The 20,244-nt window shown below is 36.6% G+C and overlaps 1 protein-coding gene across 1 annotated transcript; it reads right to left on the minus strand.

Moving 5' to 3' along the window:
* Positions 1–1,192: 1,192 nt before the first annotated feature.
* LOC121784089 lies at positions 1,193–3,012 on the minus strand. Its single transcript, XM_042182269.1, has 4 exons — positions 2,990–3,012; positions 2,698–2,920; positions 2,490–2,506; positions 1,193–1,664 (listed from the first exon to the last, which is right to left on the minus strand). The coding sequence occupies exons 1-4, from the start codon at positions 3,010–3,012 to the stop codon at positions 1,370–1,372; spliced, it is 558 nt and encodes a 185-aa protein (XP_042038203.1). The 3' UTR covers positions 1,193–1,369.
* Positions 3,013–20,244: the final 17,232 nt, after the last annotated feature.

Genomic DNA, 20,244 nt, shown 5'->3' on the forward strand with positions numbered 1-20,244 from the left:
CAAAATTGACTTTTAATCAACTGTATAATAGTCTTTAAAATATTGATACTTTTAAGATGTTCTAACTTTATTGATTTAGCATTAATTACTCCTACATAATATTTTATTATTTTTTTAGTTTTATTGGATTTAGCATCACTCTTTTAAATCCTATTCCATGCTAACCTTTCATGATCTGCATCGTAACTATAATAACTGCATATATTCAATTAGTACATTCTTCCATTTTACCAAAGCCGGCACAATAAATATTATTCTATTAGTATTATATTTACTGTTATCAAGGTTGACAATAGTACACTTCACTCATTTGTCAGCAATCTGCAACTGAAAAAATAATTCGGAAGAAGTTAATTACTTATATTTATATATTTTGTTGAGCTAATGAGTCACTTTATATCCTTAGATTGCATTTTGACATAAATTTATGGAACTTTATGATTTTAAATCAATAACAAAAACAGCATGTGACTTAAATTGCTTCGGTGAATAATAACAAAAATAAACAGGACTTGATACACTTTAGGTTTGGGAGAAAATCGACACAAATTGGGGATTAAATTATTAACACACACAAAAAAGAAAAAAACTAATTACAATATCACCACAGGCCGAGCCTCAGCATGACAAGGCACACATTGACATCTGTCTTGGCTAATTAAAAAACAAAATTGTACTGTGTACTACAAAATTAAGGGTAAATAACTGATAGTACTAAAAATTATAAAATAAAAATATAGCAAATTTGATCTCTATTTATAATGAATGAAAAATTATGAATTTTAGTATAATTTTTAATTTTATTTAATATAATACATTAAATGTAAATGAATTATTAAGAAAAATGATTAAGTACCAATGAAATTGTGTCAAATGGCAAAATCTCATTGGTGAATGCATGGAAGAGAGAAAGCGACCAGATGGTCCGTTTTCTATTTTTTTTAATATTTTTATTTTTATAAATGACATAGAAGAGAGAGGGGGACCTAAGGGACTGACATATTTGCGTTTGTCGTTAGTAGTATCGCCAATTTACTTAAAAAAACAAAACATTTAATATATTATTATAAATAGACTTGTCAATTTTTTTTAAATGACCGACAATGTTGTGGCAAATTTCTGGCTAAAAAAGCTAAATTATCTATTTAGAATGTAGTTACACTCCCTGCATGAAAATTTGAAACAGAAAACGTGACTAAAAAAATTTAAATTGATATAGTATCATTTTTGTGTATGTGAAACACAGCAGTTTATAATTCCAATGTGCACACTTCTTTCGATAAATTAATAAAGTAGTGCTCTCAGATAAGTCTAGCAAACAGAAACATAAACAATATTAAATTATAATACTGATTAATTATAATACTGATTAATGATAAGTCTTAATAAAGATTGAAGCGGGGGCGATCGGCAAGGGGGCGTTCTGGCGAGGAGGGGAGGGGCGCAGCCGTGCGGAATGGACCGCGGTAGAACTGGAAGTAGTGGTGTTGGCGAAAGAGTAGGGTGTCACCCTTTTGGGGAGTGTCAGCGCCTCGTCACTCAGGCGGATAGTCGGTGACGTGGCAATCATGTTGGGACTGGAGCTTTTAGAGAAGGTCACGCCCTGCTGTAGGGAGAAGTCTGCGCCGTGGTAGGTCCTTAAAAGATCAGAGCTTTCAAAGGATGTCACTCCCTGCTGTAGGGGGAAATCTGCGCCGTGGTAGGACCTTCGGGTTCGGGAGAATCGGAGCTGTCAGAGGAGGTCACGCCCTGCTGTGAGGGGAAGTCTGCGTCGTGGGAGTTCCGTCGGGAGCCGGAGGAGGGCACGTAGAGGTTGATAACTTCGGTGGTGACAAGTGCCACCTTCTGCATCTAATACCAACTTTCTAACATGTCATTGACGTTCGTCTTTTTTTTCCTTATACGTTCGCTCGACGGAATGTAAACACCCAGAGAAGACAGTGGGAGCAAAATTCTCCATTAAATCCAAACAAGCTTTCCCAAACTCAAGTGACCAGATCTTTTTAAGAATGAGGAAAACAAAACCTGCTACAACAACAAAGCAATAACCCAATGTCTTCCTCATTCTTAAAAAGATCAGGTCACTTGAATTTGGGAAAGCGCTTGTTTGGATTTCATAGAGAATTTTGCTCCCACTGTCTTCTCTGGGTGTTTATATTTCGTCGAGCGAGCGTATAAGGAAAAACAGACGGACGCCAATGACATGTTAGAAAGTTGGTCTTGGATGCAGAAGGTGACACTTGTCACCACCGAAGTTATCAACCTCTACGTGCCCTCCTCCGGACCCCGATGGAACTCCCACGGCGCAGACTTTCCCCCTACAGCAGGGCGTGACCTCCTCTGACAGCTCTGATCCTCCCGAACCCGAAGGACCTACCACGGCGCAGACTTCCCCCCTACAGCAGGGCGTGACATCCTCTGAAAGCTCCGATCCTCCCGAAGGACTTATCACGACGCAGACTTACCCTACAGCAGATCTTTTTAAGAATGAGGAAGGCACAACCTGCTACAACAACACAGCAATAACCAATTAGAGAGGATTGGGATTCCCTTTTAGAGGAATTGACTTTCCCCTGTTTCCCCTCATTGTTTTTGCCCTCAGATTTCCAGAACTTAAAAACAATGAGGCAGAAAAAAACCATTGCAAGAAAAGCCGCGAATATGAGACCATTTCCTTTCAGTGGAGAAGTTGGCTACCTTTTTTTCCAGTGTTGCGTTTGCGGCCTCCTTACATGCCTCAGACAACTGAAGGCCCAATGCAGGCAGCTCTAGCGGCCCTTCTCTGGCCGCCACCGTCACTTTGTCCAGGACCCGGACGAGATACGAAGCTCGTGCGCCACTCTCCGCATCCCCGACAGTGATTTCCGGTGATACGACTCTGGACGAGTATCTTCCCCGCCGTAGCAATGTCGCCCAGAATCTTTAACTTATCCTCGGTCGTTTTCTCTGAAAGGGATTGACGGAAATGCTCATGGCTCTTGACACCCACCCGAACGTACTGTTCGAACTCATCCGCGACGGTGAGATCTATAAGAAAAATCAAAAGTTAAATTTTAACTGGAAACAAAAGTAGAACATGAATTTTTGATCGAGATTGGGTACCGATTCTATGTGAGAGAGCTATTGTGAGGCTTCATCTGAACAGCGCGGCGGGTTATATGGAATATCTTCATTCCTAAACTTAAAAAATCTCCCGAAACATATGTTGGGAAGAGGTTGTACATAATCGGCAAAGAAATTTTGAGAGAGATGAAATGGCAAATTAAAAATGACCTGCGAAATACAGAGGAGAGGAGAGCTGAGCAGAGGATTAAGAGAGGTGCCGAAAGTAACTGTGAAGATTCGCTCAGTTTTTAACAATGTTTTAACTGTGAATAATAAATAAAAAACTGTATTAATTATAGTGTATTAATTATACTACAAGGAGTCTGCATCTCCAGTAGCAGAGCTACTTAAATTTGAGAAACAGACACATCCATACATACCATTGTTTCAAACTAAAAGCTTTCGAATTTTCAATATATATACATACTTTCTACTCCCTTCCTCCACGAATTCAGTGCTACTCCATTAATGTAAAATTAGTTTAGTATAAAAGAGATAAAGCATTAATCTTTGGGAAAAAAGCAGCAGTGAAGAACAAAATGGAAGGCTGACCAACCTCTAAATGCGCGACGGCGATGGGGAAGCGGAGGCGGCGATGTACGGTGTTGGATGTTATCGAGGAGAGGAGACGAGCGGCAATGGGAGGGCAAGAGAGAAGGAGCAACGAGAGAGATGGAGTCCGGGAGGGCTCGGCGATTGGGGCGCCGGAGGTAGCGAGGTGGGCGGCAGAACAGGGAGGTGTGGATAACTTGAGAGAGGAAGTGGGAAGTGGGAGTGGGGGGTCGGCGCTCACTTTCTTGAAAAGTGAAGGGAATGAAACTAATTCTTCCAAAGACCCCAAACCCTAACAAAATATATTTAAATATAGTTGAACCGGTTCCCGGTCCAACCGGTTTTACCGGCCGGTTTTACCGGTTCTGGGCGGGTCAACCTACAGGCGATTTTTAGAGGCAAATCAGACCGGACTGCCTATCGGTTCGCAGTCCAACCGGTCCAATCGGCTGATCCGATCCTTTTTTTAAAATATTGGTTTTTAATTATGTTGAGGTCAACAGAGGATTAAGAGAGGAGCAGAAAGTAACTATGAAGATATGCTGAGTTATTAATTATGTTGTTCCCAGAAATCTATGGGGACCACCAACCATTTTTGGGTACTCCTATCCATTACTTCATCTGTCCGCCATTAGGAGTCTCGGTCACTTTTACGCACTCATTTCATAAAAATGATAATAAATTTTAAAATGGAAAAATGGTAAACTCAGAGAGAGAATAATGTTGATAAGAGTCTTCTTAACATTATTCTCTCTCTTAATTTACCATTTCTCTACTTTAACTATTTATTATCATTTTTATAAAATGAGTACGCAAAAGTGACCGGGACTCCTAATGGCGGACGTAGGGAGTATAATTTATTGGTAATTAAATTTGAATCAAATGGTTTATCTCTATATAAGTGTTAATAGTGAAACCTTATATTCATTTACTTTCCAAAATTAATACTATATGGAGTATTTACTTTCTAAAATACAAGTCGTAATAAGGTTATATAGCTTTACTTTCCAATAGTATAATGTAAATTATAGTACTATTATGTTCTACTCTATCTTTACTCTTCAAAAATAAAATATTAATTATATATTTGAAATACTTAGTACTTCTTCTGTCGTCCGATTGGGCAGAAGAAGGCGAAGGCCTCCTGCCATCACGACGCGGCCCCACAACCGACTCCCTTTGTGCCGCGTCCACCCCCTGCAATGCTTCCAAACCCCAACACGTTATATACCCTTTTGGATAGGGCTATCCATGCCGATATGACTAACATGATTCCCGAGCAAAGAGCCACGAATGCCCGGATGATGGAAACCCTCGAGCCGAAGTTGGCTATGCTCATGAACCCCAATCGCCCACCGCCGCCGGCTTAGTTTTCTTCTGTCCAATCCTGAAATATGTAGTTGTTTAATTTCCAAATTTAAATTCTGAAACTTTTAATTTCCAAGAATGTAATTTTTAATTTTTAGAATTTTAATTATGTACCTTTTATTTAATTTTAGGAATTTGTAATAGTATTTCGGATATGTTTAACGCATTTTAATATTGTAGAAATGTTTTTAGTAATTGTAGTATTTGAATCAAAATGTATGCATTGATTATATTTTGTAAGTTCCAAAAAAGTAAAACTTAATTCACAAATAATTTATATTTGACTACCATATTTTGCATTTTTTTTTCCAACATTCCATGTAGATAGATATTACTATATATAAGTACATATGTAAAACATAAAATTCATTTATTTTTTTATTCAATCCGTGTAACTGTATATGTAGAAATTATTTTTATTAATTTCCATTAATATTTTAAAATCAAGATGATTTTATTTTTCTCTATCCCATTCATCAACTGAAATTGACAAGTAAGATTTTATTTTTGTCTCTCTGTCAACTGAAATTGACAAGTAAGATTTTATTTTTATCTCTCTATCCCATTCATCAACTGAAATTGACAAGTACATAGTAAGATTTTATTTTTGTCTCTCTATCCCATTCATCAATAGAAAAATATTAGTACTATAGTATATTGCTAACTGTTGAGGTTAAACTCAAAAATAGACGTTTGGATACCCATAATCAGTTTAGTTTGCTTTGAAATATTCAATATTTTAATTTCATTGACAGTGGAAAAAAGTTGAATATCTGTATTCCAACAACACAACTATACTGCTTCGATCCCTACTTTTTATGTACTCCTGAATTAAATATATATGTGTGTTATTTTACTTAATACTAGTATATTATTCATATTATAAAATTTGAGCGATATATGACTTATATTTATAATTTTATGAGTGATGTGATGTTATAAAGAATTTGTGTGTGTCACCCCATGAATAGTATTAATATATTAATATAAAGTAGTTACTGTGTAACTAGCTACTTTCGTTATTTAATTTATAAAAAATTATATTAAATGAGCAAGACGGTAAAAAATTATTAATACCATCTATTTCGGCATGTTTGCTTGGTTTATTGTGATTTTGTCAATAGATCTATCTTGTTTGTAATATTATATCTTTTTAAGTATACTCAAAATTTTATTTAATAAAATCTTAATGGTGTTAAATTAAAGGCGTTGGATGAGAATAAATTTATTTGCGATATTAAATAACAAACATATTAAAAAATTTATTTAATCAAAGCATAATGTTATTAAGATTTCTCTAATATATGAAGACTAATATCATTAGTATTTCTCATACAAACCAAATAGTTCGATGAGATTATTTCACTTTGATCCATCTATTTTTGTGATAATAGATCTCAAATACATTAAAATAAATTATTTAATCATATACTAATGATGTCGTTAAGATTTTTTGAATAAATCAAAAGGTTTGATGAAAATAAATCACTAATTGAATTTTGATTATTTTGATTCTAAAGTACATTAAAAATTTATTTAATCAAATCACTAATTGAAGTATTTATTTTTCAATGTGAGATTTCAATTAAGACTAGTGTCATTAGTTTTTTAACACTAAATAGTAGTTAGATGATAACAATTCTGATCTATTTACGTTGCAATATCAAATCTCAATCACGAGGTTTGATCAATGTATTTTGCAACAATGAATCTCAATTAAGACCAGTGTCGTTAGTATCTCTCTTACAAACCAAATAAAACTAGGGTACTATTAGGTTGCTTACCCTGTAATAAATAAAAAGGTTGGATGAGATTTTAACTTTAAGCATATTAAAAAAATATTTAATCAAATACTAACATCATTAAAGAGATTGGATGAGAATAAATCACTAATTGAATGTCCAATATTAAATACAAGTATATTAAAAAAATTAATCAAAAGGTAATGTTAATAATATTTCTCTAATAAATCAAAAAAATGGATGAAAATAAATCACTAATTGAATTTTGCAATATTACATCACAAGTATATTAAAAAAAATTATTAAAAGAATAATATCATTAATATTTCTTTTACAAATCAAATATATTAATATATATCTAGTCTTCTTATCTTACCAATATTTATCCAAAACAGAAAATAAAATTAAAAAAATAGTCGAATCATGTAGTAAAGAAAGCAATAACATCAAATAGAAACATGAGTATCAAATATTTGAGATTTTATTCATATATCAATAAAAATAATATAATACGGAGTAGTACAGTATTTTAATATTTTTAGTTATGTTGCTTTGAATAAACTAATTACTAGCATATAGGAATGAATATGAGTTTTTGACATCTATTACGGGGGAGAAGGAAATGTGAGAGGGAAAATAAATATAAATAGTTATGCTGGAAAAATTGTTTGCATTTGAAAAGAGATAACTACTGCGTATGTTTTAAAATTATTAAATGAAAAGAAATAGGATAGGGGAAAAGTAAATGGGAGAGAAGGAAAATCTTTATGTTTAAAAAATAGAGGGAACATCTTTTTTGTTCCACGAACTTTGTCAAAATATCATTTTAGATCCGTGAACTTTGAAAATATCATTTGAGGTCTATCAACTATGTGTTAATATCATATGAAGTACTTTTTTACTATTTCCAAGTTTTTCTGGATGAAAATACCCCCAATCCCTTAAAGGGTATATATTTTTAATAAACTTATCATATACTCATATTTTTTTATAAATATCTTTACAATATATTTTTTCACGAATTTTCTAAATATAATTTGACCTTCAATATTATCACTTAATTTTATGACATGCAAGTCAAATTGCCTCTTCAATTTTTTATACTCCTATTAAAGAATTTTAAATTGAATAAAGAACTTTTCTTTAATAATAAAAAATTGAATAAGGATCTTTTTTTGCATGTCACAAAATTAAGTGATAATATTGAAGGTCAAATTATCTTTAGAAAATTCATCAAAAATATATAGTAAAGATATTTATAAAAAAATATGAGTATATGATAAGTTTATTAAAAATGTATATACCCTTAAAAATATTGAGGGTATTTTCGTCCAGAAAAACTTGGAAATAATAAAAAAGTATTTCAATTGATATTAACCGATAGTTGGCAGGCGTCAAATGATATTTTCTAAGTTCACGGACCTAAAATGATACTTTAATAAAGTTCGTGAAACAAAAAAGATGTTCCTTCTAAAAAAATATACGTACTAGCTTCTTAATTATTATGGAGGAGAGAGAAAAGTAAATTGGAAAGATGAAAAAAACAAAACAGGCGCTATTTTATTGGAGAGAAAAAAGAGGCAGTAATGTTGTTATAAGGATAGAAAGTAAATTTGATTGTTAGTAAATCGAAATTTATAAATAAACCAGTTTTTTTTTCTATTAAATTAGTTTTTGGTTGAAAAAAATTTGGTCAATTAGATTTAGTGAACTAATAGATGATGTGTTGGAAATGAGGAACACAATTGAAGAACAACTGAACTTGAGAATAAAATATTATATTGCTTCCTTGAAGATTGCTACACACTAATTCACTCTCAATTGTGAAGATGAAAAACGGGAATGCAAGCTACAACTAACTACAACTAACAAACATTTTATACACTATTTGAATCCAACGGCTAATAGGATCTAACGGCCGAGATTCAATCTCAGCTCAACCGCGACATCCAACGGCTCCTGAAACTCGGAGCTGCCGACTTGTTTCTTGATCTTGTTTCCATGCATTACTCAGCAACTTAGCATACAAATTCACAAATCTCCACCTTGGATACTATGTGCTGAGCAATCATCTTTTCTGCACATTCCAACCATCTTCAAGCATTGCTCAAACTTCTCCTTTGGCAAAACTTTGGTTAGCATATCGGTTGGATTATCCAAAGTGTTTACTTTGAATACTTTCACTCTTCCTTTCTCCATCTCTTCTCTGATGAAATGCAAACGCACATCTATATGCTTGCTCCTTTCATGAAACACATTATTCTTGGCCAAGGCTATTGCACTGTTGCTGTCACAACCAATGGCCACTACAGCCTGAACTATGCCGAAGTTTGCTGCTATTCCCTTGAGCCAAAACGACTCTTTAACTGCGGATGTCAAGGCTATATATTCTGCCTCAGTCGTGGACAAGGCAACCACACTTTGCAAGCTTGATTTCCAGCTCACTGCTCCTCCATACAAAGTGAATATGTATCCTGATTGAGACCTTCGGTTGTCCACATTTCCAGCATAGTCACTGTCACAATACCCCACCAATGCATCCTCATTTACTTCATCATTCCCTCTATACAGAATCCCAATATCCCCAGCTCCATTTAGATACTTGAGGATCCACTTCCAAGCCAACCAGTGTTCTCTGCCATGATCACTCATAAATCTGCTAGTGACACTGATGGCTTGAGCTACATCCGGCCTTGAACCTATCATTGCATACATGATGCTGCCCACCACCAATAGAATTCACAGGGGAAGGTCCCCATAGGTCACTATGAGCATAGTCTAGAGGTGCTTGTGAAGAGTGTTTACCTTTTGGATATGGGAGTTTCTTGGATTTGCCAAGAATGCACTCTTCACATGGCTCACTTGTTTTTTCATCAATACCTTGGATCACTCCTTTCTTGATCAACTCTCTAATGCTGCCATCTGCTGGATGTCCCATCCTCATGTGCCAAAACCTCACAGAATCTGTTGCAGCCTGGTTCACTTGCCCTTTTACAGCCTTCATAGCACTTCCACAAAGATAGTATAGACTGCCCTTTCTTTCACCAAGCGTAATCACAGTAGAACCCTTTCTAATCTTCATGATTCCACCTGAGGATTCAAAGGTGCATCCCCTTTTCTCAAGCATCCCCAATGATATCAGATTCCTCTTTACAGTGGGGATTAATCTGACATTACTCAGCACCTTTTCTGATCCATCATCCAATCTAAGCCTCACATTCCCCATGCCTTCAACATGGCATACTTGATTGTTGCCAAGGATCACAGTGCCACTGGATTCTTTAAGGTCAGTGAAAAACTCCACACACGGGCATACATGAAAACTACAGCCCGAATCAAGTATCCAAGAACCACCATCTTCATAAGCCATCACATTCAAGACTTCCGGGGATTCCTCATTTTCTTCAACAAAATCAGTGGTATTCTTACCCTTTCCAGATTCAGCAGCTTGCTTTCTTTTCCAAGCGAAGCAATCCTTCTTTAGGTGACCCGGCTTCTTGCACCAAAAACAAGCTCGTCCCTCCTTTTGATCATTTGAGGGTGCCTTGCTATTCTCACCGATTTTCTTGAAAACTTCTTGGGTTTGAACTTCTTGACATTGAGACTTTCCGGAACAACTTCAGCCTCCTTGCAACCTTTCTTGTGCAACTCTTTGGCCCATAGAGCGTTTTGAACTTCTTGGAAAGTAACTATGCCTTCCCTTCCAAAGAGTATGGCATCTCTCAACTGATCGTAGGGCTTTGGCAAGGCATTCAATAACAATATGGCCTTGTCTTCATCACCAATGGAAACATCAATGTTTTCCAAATCATCCACTGCCTTATCAAAGTCCTCCAACTGCTCTAGTATACCCTTTTCCTTCGAGAACCGGTATGAGTACAGCCTCTGCTTCATAAAGAGGCGATTTGCAAGAGACTTTGTCATGTACAAGTCTTCAAGCTTTTCAAGAATTCCAGCAGCGGTCGTCTCCTTTGCAACCTCTCGCAACACCTTGTCGCCCAAACACAACACCACTGTGTTGTGCGCCTTCGCAAAGATCTCCGCACGTTTGGTCTTAGCCTTTTCATCGAGCACTTGGCCGTCGCCTTCCTTGCTCGCCGGCGTTAGAGCCTCCGACAAACCTTGCTGGATTAACATAGCCTTCATCTTCATCCTCCATAGGCTGAAGTCGTTCTTGCCCGTAAACTTCTCGGACTCGAATCTTGATGCCATCATCTGCTTCACCTGGATCTTTCTTCAATTGATACTCTCGCCGGAGTTTCCACGGATGACGCCACTTGTTGGAAATAACTCGAGGAACACAATTGAAGAACAACTGAACTTGAGAAGAAAATATTGTATTGCTTCCTTGAAGATTGCTACACACTAATTCACTCTCAATTGTGAAGATGAAAAACGGGAATGAAAGCTACAACTAACTACAACTAACAAACATTTTATACACTATTTGAATCCAACGGCTAGTTGGATCTAACGGCCGAGATTCAATCTCAGCTCAACCGCGACATCCAACAGCTCCTGAAGCTCGGAGTTGCCGACTTGTTTCTTGATCTTGTTTCCATGCATTACTCAGCAACTTAGCATACAAATTCACATGATGCATTAGGGCATCCATATCCGTGGTCTCCGCCTAGACCACTCCTAGTCCAGGCTCACTTTTAATCACTTTTAATTCCATGGTCTTCCGCAAAATTACAAAACTCACATCCGTGGTCTTTCGGAAGACCACAAATGCTGTTACACTTAGGGGTGAGCAAAAAAACCGGAAACCGAATATCCGAACCGAACCAAACCGAAATTTTGAAATTCGGTTCGGTTTTTTCGGTTTTAAAAATAAAAAAATTTCGGTTTTTCGGTTCGGTTCGGTTCGGGCGAAGAAAAAAACCGAAAAACCGAAAAACCGAATTATATATATATTCTATTAATTTAATATATTATATTATATATAATATATATTCTTTTAATATATTCTACTATATAATATATATATATATATATATTATTAATTTTATATTATATATAAATATTCTATTAGTATATATAAAATAAAACAAAATACACATATATAAATATATATTTATATTATATTTATTTTTTTCAAGTTTTTCGGTTTTTTTTCGGGTTTTTCGGTTTTGTTCGGGTTTTTCGGTTTTTTAAGTTCGGTTTTCGATTTTTCGGATTCGGTTTTTTGGTTTTTCGGGTTCGGTTTGGTTTGGATTTTGAACTAAATTCGGTTTTTCAGTTTTGGTTCGGTTCTGGCAAAAAACCGAACCGAAACCCGAATGCACACCCCTAGTTACACTATTCATGAGCCTCACTATTCCATTATTTAATTTAAATACTTCTATTACTAAAAATACTTCAATAATAATAAAATGCATTAAAAATATCCGAAATAACAATACAAATTACCAAAAAATTAAAAAAGGGAGTACATAATTAAAATCCTAAATATTTAAAATTGCACAACTAAATTCATAAAATTAAAAAAGCCACTACTCGTCGTGGTCAAATTTCGCTTAAACGTGCTCGACTAGGTCCTCTTGTAGTTTGATGTGGATTTTGGCGTCGCCCATTGTCCACCTTGTGTGGTTCCTCTCTTGCACCGTAGTATGCACACCTCTGCGTGGAGGAAAGCTAGCGGTTGAGATTCCGGCTTCATCCTCGTCGAAAAAGGTAGCCGCTGCCGGTCCTTCGTCGTCTATTATCATGTTGTGCAAGATAATACACGTGTACATGATGTCGACAATATTGTTTGCATACCACATCCGAGACGGGGCCTTCGCAATGTTGAATCGAGTTTGAAGAACCAAATGGACTCCCCCACATGCAAATACTCGTCAAAATTATCCGACGATTGTCCGGTAGCAAGTTGTCGGATGACAAAAGTACACTTTTGCAAAGGCCGGGTTGCGTCTCGCCTTGACTGGAAGTATTCATCACAGGCTAACAAGGTGTTGACAAATATGCTTAAGATCTAATAACATTAAAATTTTATTTTATTAAATTCTCAAATATGTGTAAATATATTTCCTTTTGTAATCGAGTATAATTAGTGATAGAAACTTTTCTAGAATTAACTTTTAAAATTAATTGTGAATTAATTAGTAACAAAAACTTCTACTATAATTAAAAACTGTGATATGGGAAAGTTGATCAATTGGAGGACGTAACTTCTCTTCTGTTTCTAATTTTTTACCAGCTTAATATAGAAATTTTTTTTATGTAGTTGACAGATGGTTATAAGCTGGAATTCTGATAATTAAGACAGAATCAAGAAAATATTTTTATACTTATAAATTAGTTAACCATTTTTAGCCATTTATTCTATCCACCCTAGAGTTAAAACAAATTTTATATGAAGTTAAATTTTTTCTATATGTACTTCTATATGTACCTCCGTGACTTTGACTTGTGCAATTTCTAAAAATCTGAAGAACAAATAGTGAAAGTTTTAAATTTTATCTTCATATAGAAAAATGATTTTAAAATTTTCACAATTAATATCTAGAGTATTGTTCCGCTGAGTGCCTCTTTCCTAATCAATTTTTTTTCTTTTTTATGTACTATATATTTTTTTAATTCCACAGCATTTACGTGGCGTTTTAGCCCCGAGCTCACATGAAGTTGTTTATCCCATCGTTTTCGTTCTTAGAGATCACGTAATTGAGATCCATATTTTATTGAAATGAAAGTTGTTATAGAATCAAGAGATATCAGCAAGAACAAACTAAGATTGCAAATAATCGAAGAACTTGATTTGTGAAATAATATGGAGTAACACACGAGATTGAGAAAACAATGAAAAACTCTTATTGAACTTTTGGAACTTGATACAATCGACTACTACTTTCTCTTCATGTAGAAGTAGAGTATATGTAGTTGAGCTAACTACCACAACTGCTATCAACAAACTACTCAGCTACACTTAGCAGTTACAACCATCTACAACTGAAAAAGAAACAAAGCCTCCAACGGCTATGATCAGCAACGGTTCTTTCTTGAATCCATGCAAATGCGAATGTATGATGTAAATCAAATAATGCTAATTTTACTCTAATATTTCTCCTAATTTTTATATTAAATCATATATCAATTAATTATTAAAGTAATTATTATTTAGTAGTTGATATATGTGTGTAAGTTGGAGAAATACGTACTGTACAAAGTGTAAGTTAGAGTTTTATTTGTTTTGGTCAGCAATTATACACATGGGTCCCAGCAATGAATTAAAAAATAATAATAATAAAGTGGTTGAGGATTTGGAGGAAAGAAGGCGTGAATTGGGCAAGAAGAAAAAAGAAAAGATATAAAAGAGATGGAGAAAGGCAGCAGTGGGGGGACGACACTTTTGAGAGCAGATACACGGAGAGAAGAAATTAGATACTTTCGTTGAGCAATTGAGGGGACTGTTCTGGAGGAATTCTGCGTGAGAAAGAGAGAAGAGAAAAGGAGAAAATTCCGGCCATCATCTACTCCAAATTTGCTCCATGATTTCTAGGGTTTTATCTCCATTTATCATTGTTCTTGGTCTAATTATGTTAGGCTAAGAATCTTGTGTTACTCCAAACACGTAGTATGACATTTTGATTTCGTGATTTATTCTATGCTCGTTTTTATCTCATGTTCGTTATTACTACTTATTTTATTGAATGAATTTATTACTTTAGGTGCATCTTTAGTGATAATTCTATAGTCTTGATTTTACGTCTCTTTAGCTTGAATTGGGATGGATTGTGGTGGTAATGAATTATCAATTGGAATTGTTTAGATGACAACTTGATAATGGATTTTGATCTTAATTGCAATTGTACTTTGAATCTTACGCTTCCGTAGAGTTCTTAGGATTATTGAATTTGGTTTAAAGAGTAAGTGTTTAGCTATTCTTTGACTAGTTGATGCTTAGCATGTTCAGTGCTTGCAGGTTGAATAATTTTAAATTGTCCCGAACGTATGAGATAGAATTGAATGCATAGGATAAATCCGTGTCTTGTCAGCAAGTGTTTGGAGTAACAATTGTCTCACTTGTGTTAATTTGAATTCAACTTTATTTTTCATTATTTTCAGAAAACAAACTTCAAACAAAAACCTTCATCTTTACTATTATTTTTATTTATTTGGAGTTAAATGAACTTACCTTCCCTGTGGATCGATACCTTAAATTACTACACACGAAGCTGTACTCTTGCAGTGAAGTGGTAATATTAGGGATAATTTTTTAAACTTGAGTGCATATCTATTCTGATTTAAAAAGACCTAAAATTACACATCAATGCACAACCTTTCTTGCAACTTAGATGAGCTCGTGGATTCCTCCTTACAATTCTCCACCTGAAGCCACAGCTCTTTCACTGCTCAGACTAATAAGATCCTTCCAATATTCAAACTTGTCTTTGCCAAGACATTTAGTCAGCATATCTGCCGGATTGTCCAAAGTGCTTATCTTCATAACCTTCACCCTTCCCTTTTCAATCTCATCCCTAATGAAATGTAGACGGATATCTATATGTTTGCTCCGCTCGTGATAAAACTGATGTCGAGCCAAACAAATGGCAGAACTACTATCACAGAAAATAACCATAGTTCCTTGACTGATCCCAAAATCAGAGATCACACCTTGAATCCAAAAGCTTTCTTGCACGGCTGATGTGAGTGCAATATACTCAGCTTCTGTTGTTGACAACGCAACAACACTTTGTAGGCTGGACTTCCAACTTGTGACAGCACCATATAGAGTAAACAAGTATCCGGACTGAGACTTTCTATTGTCCAGATTGGTTGCGTAGTCAGAATCACAATACCCTTGAACAGCTTCCTCACCATCCTTATGACTTTCCTTAAACAAGATCCCACATCTTCTAGAACTTTTCAAGTACCCGAGAGTCCATTTGAGCGCATTCCAATGCTCTTTTCCAGGTTCAACCATGTATCTACTAGTGACTGAAATAGCATGTGCAAGGTCTGACCTTGTACAAATCATGGTATACATTATGCTACCAACAATATTCGAGTAAGGAATCGATCTCATCTCCAAAGCTTCTTGCTCAGTTTTTGGAGACTGCTCCTTTGACAGTTTGAAGCTTTGTGACAGGGGAGTAGAAGCTGCTTTGGCATTTTCCATATTAAACTTCTTCAAGACTTTCTCAATATAATCTGACTGAGATAGCCACAGTAGCTTCTTGCTCCTCTCTCTCAAGATATTCATTCCCAGAATCCTTCTAGCTTCACCCAAGTCTTTCATTTCAAAACTCATCTGCAAATCAGCTTTGATCCTTTGTATTTCATCCAAAGATGGACCAGCTAGTAGCATATCATCTACGTAGAGCAAGAGGTATGCTACTGGAGTATTTCCACTCTTCTTAATATATATGCAATCATCATATTCAGATCTGAGAAAACCATGAATAACCATTTGTTCATTGAACTTCTTGTTCTACTGCCTTGGGCTTTGTTTTAAGCCATATAAACTCTTCTTCAACAAGCAGACTTTGTTCTCTTCTCCTTCCTTTATAAATCCCTCAGGATGGCTCATAAAGATAGTCTCCTCAAGATCCCCATTAAGGAATGCAGTCTTGACATCAAGTAGCTGCAACTCCCAGTTTCTGTGGTTCACAACAGCAAGTAGAATCCTTATTGAGGTGTGTTTTACCACTGGAGCAAAGACTTCGTTGAAATCAATACCTTCCTCCTGTGTAAAGCCTCTAGCTACCAACCGAGCCTTAAACTTGATCCTGTCTTTATCTGTTGTCTCCACCTTTTTCTTGAAGATCCACTTACAGCTTATGAGCTTCATATCCTTAGATTCTTGCTTCAAGCTGCTTTTATCCACAAGAACCCAAGTATTATTCTTGAGTAAAGAGTCCATTTCCTCATTCATAGCCTCTATCCATCTGTCTATGTCCTTGTTCACCATTGCTTCTTTGTAGGACATAGGATCAGCATACTCCAGATTTTCAGCAGCACACAATGCATAGTATACCACATCTGCTTCAGCATATTGAAAGAGCAGGTTTGCGCAGGTGTCGTTCAAGCAAGGATGTATCCTACTGATCAGTATGGAAGTCCCTGCTAATTCTGAACCTGGTATCAATAATCCTCAACCCACTTCTACTGGCTAGTATAGTGGACGTAAGGGTCGAATCCCACAGAGATGAATGCATTTTGGGAATTGCGGTGATATTCTGGAGGGTTTGGTTAGCTACCACGCTTGGGTTGAGTTTCTACCTAGACGGGAAATTAAGATGGTGTCCTACTGACTAGGAAGGGTGAATGGTGGTCGATATGTAGTGGTGTACATGGAATTATGGTGGATGTGGTGTAATAGAATATATGCGGAAAGTACTAGGTTTCTATAAAAGGCTAAACAGAAAAGCAGAGAATAAGTGGTAGTTGTGGTGACTAGGCTGACAGATCTGCAGGGTATACTATAGGTGAAGGACAAAAAGCAAAAAGCGTCTAAAAAGCAAAAGTGGTCCCAAACTTGGATATGGACATCATCTTCTTCAACAAACACAAACTAAAATCAGAAAACAAACCAGATTCAGCACCATAAAAACACAGATTAATAACTCACGAACACAGATCTACAATAAAAAATTCCAAATCGAAAATCAAACATCGAAACTGAAATCCCGCCTACTGATCAGCATGGAAGAAAACAGGAAACACATAACTACACATTGCATGAAACAAACCTCTATGAAATAAAAGTAAACAGATTATGCTAACTCGAAGAAATAAACTACTAACTGGAAACACACGATTTGATACTCAAAACGACCAGAAACTCTAGATCTAAGCTAACTAGGCAGAAGGAAAAGAGATCGGCGAAGTAAACTGAACAGAAAACAACTTCATAGCATAAACACGTTCGGATCTTCAACAAGTACTTCAAAAGCAGAAAATATCCAAAAGCAACAAAGATCCAACGTAAGGAAAAATAAGCAATTTAACTACTAAAGCGAAATAAAAGTGTTTTGCCACGCCGGGCGATGGAACTTCTAACTACGATCTTGATGACTGGGTGAGAACGTCAGGAACTCTGGGAACTTCTTGATCTTCAAGTGACCATGGCAGTGGCGAGGAACGAGACTCTGGACTGGGCTGAAGGACTGAACTACCAAGAGAATTCTACCTAAGAGTGATGATGATGAAAAATAGATCTTCCCTCTTTTCTCTCCAAGTGGGTTCCTTTTATAGGGAGGCTTGCCCTTGATTTTAGGGTAAATCCTTGTGGTGAGATGACTTCTTTGCCCTTATTTGTGGTTGATCAGTCCCAGCTATCCTTCTTCTCCATCTCGAGCCATTTTTGCATGTATAATGGTCAGTACGTAATCGTCCTGACGCCCTTTTCACCTGAAGTATCTGAAGCTTTGCCTACTGGCTAGAACACTCATCCTGCACGCTTAAGCAACTTGTTTTGCAGATAAAGTTCAAATATGCACATCATACTGACCAGTAACCAAGGCCTAGAATACGACGTATCAAACTGCTCACACTTACCACATGCTTGTCCTCAAGCGTGAAGAACAAACAAAAGAAATAAGTCGAATTCTAGCCTGGTTACTCCCCTGACCGACTCTACCTAAACTAGACTCTATACTACGACGCAAAGAAAAACACTTGAACAAACATAGAAAAAACACACAAACAAACATAAAAAGACTAAAACACAAAGATCGGACTATATTTTCAACCATCCCTCCCATCGGGATCAGGTGCAATCCGGCCTTAGACAGCCTTGAACTTCTGCCGCCCCCCTTTTCTTTCCTAGTCAGTACATCCGCTTGTCAAGATCGCCCAAACTCTCGGCCGAACACTAGGTTCACTCAGTCACTCATACCTCACCAGGAGTATTAGGACTGTTCTCTCTAATTGCTGGACCACAGTTGCTTCGGACTTAGATCTCACGAGCAGCTACTGAAGGACTTATAAGCTTGTAACGGGGCTTTTGGCTTCTAATGTTTTGGGTGGATGTTCCTAAGGCTCTAAGGTTCAAAATTTCTATTTTATTGATGCGGGGGGGACTGTGTGCATTTGGGCTCTTGGTTGTTGTTTCTCTTGGCTGGCGCTTCTGGTTTGATCTCCAACTGGTCAGTAGCTTATTGTGGCTTCGCCACCCTTATGTCTTCTTCATTTTTTTGTGGCCAATTTTTCTGACCATTTTCCTTCATCTTTTCTCTCTTTTTTCTTTCTTTCCCTCGTGGCTTCGCCACCCTTATACCTTCTTTTTGGGCCTGGGATGACTCCCTGACCGATTTTCTTCCAAACTTTCTTGTCCAGCTGGATTCTGCTTTCTTATACACCCTTCTAGCCAGTAAGCCTCATTCGCTTCATGCCTTGCACACACACAGTCCCAGTGGCTAGGGGTATTTATCTGGGTATAAAGAGTTAGAAAAGAGGTTCTAAAGGTGGTTTTTTTTTTGGGGGGGGGGGGTTCCTACTGCCTTCAGTGTTGCTACACGCAGTCACTTCACCCTAGGAAATTTGTGGCAGTCGCTCTTTTCTTTTCTAAACATATGGAAAGTGGTTCCACTTAAAGCTTATAACTCACATTTTAAGAGGGCTTTCGTGTTTGGCTCTAAGTATGGGCTTTTCTCTCATACTCACATCATCTATCCTGGCTATGAGGTACTAAGGGGGGTGGTTTCTGTTTTCCAGCACGTCTTATTTCCCTCAATTCCCCTCACCGTCATCTCAAGACAGATGAGTTTTAAGCCCAATCAACACACAAAATAAAAAACTATACCTAACAGGACACTAACACAAGCACAAACACAGACCACACATATACACATTCATCATACTGGTCATTGCGTCCCCCCTCCCACTTCACAAGTGTCTGCCCTCAGATAGGGCTGTGAAGTGGAAAAGGTAATGGCCAGTATGATGGACACATAGACAAACAGACAAAAACAACTTATTAAAACTAAAACTTCTCACACTTAGACTATGGAATGGGCTAAGTGGGAGAGTTTGAAAACCTAAACAGAAACCAACAAACAAAACACACATATATACAAAACTCCTCACACTTAGGCCATGCAATGGGCTAAGTGTGAGCCAACATGCTTACGAAAAAGAAAACAGAAAACACAAACACATGCGCCAAAAAGACAAACCCTTAACTTCTCACACTTAGACTATAAAATAGGCTAAGTGTTATGAATGGGGTTTGCGCACAAACAGAAATTATACTACCTAAAAGCACAGAAAACAATAAAAATAAGAAAAACTGAAGAGAAAGAAAAAGAAAAACTAACTTGTGGTCGGGGGGGCAGTCTATTTGTGTCGCCTGCTCCTTCGCGGGGCAGGTGGTGCAGGAGATTGTTCCTTCTCGGTCCCGGCTTGCTCCTCATCTACGTATTGCTTGTTCCCAGATTCTGCCGACTCTTCGGCATCTCCTTCCTCTTGTTCCGCCTCTAGTTTCTGCTCTGCTTCTTTCGTCTCGGTTAATACCTCCTCTGATACTCGTGGT

Source organism: Salvia splendens, chromosome 21 (assembly GCF_004379255.2).
Source record: "Salvia splendens isolate huo1 chromosome 21, SspV2, whole genome shotgun sequence".
Taxonomy (NCBI): Eukaryota; Viridiplantae; Streptophyta; class Magnoliopsida; order Lamiales; family Lamiaceae; genus Salvia; species Salvia splendens.

What these genes read in the sequence shown, in the direction of transcription:
- LOC121784089 (XM_042182269.1), bottom strand. Translation starts at nt 3,012, where the DNA reads ATGAGTTCGAACAGTACGTTCGG. An exon ending in AGTTCGAACAGTACGTTCGG is followed by an intron (nt 2,921 to 2,989) that starts GTGGGTGTCAAG and finishes GATAAGTTAAAG; the next exon opens with ATTCTGGGCGACATTGCTAC.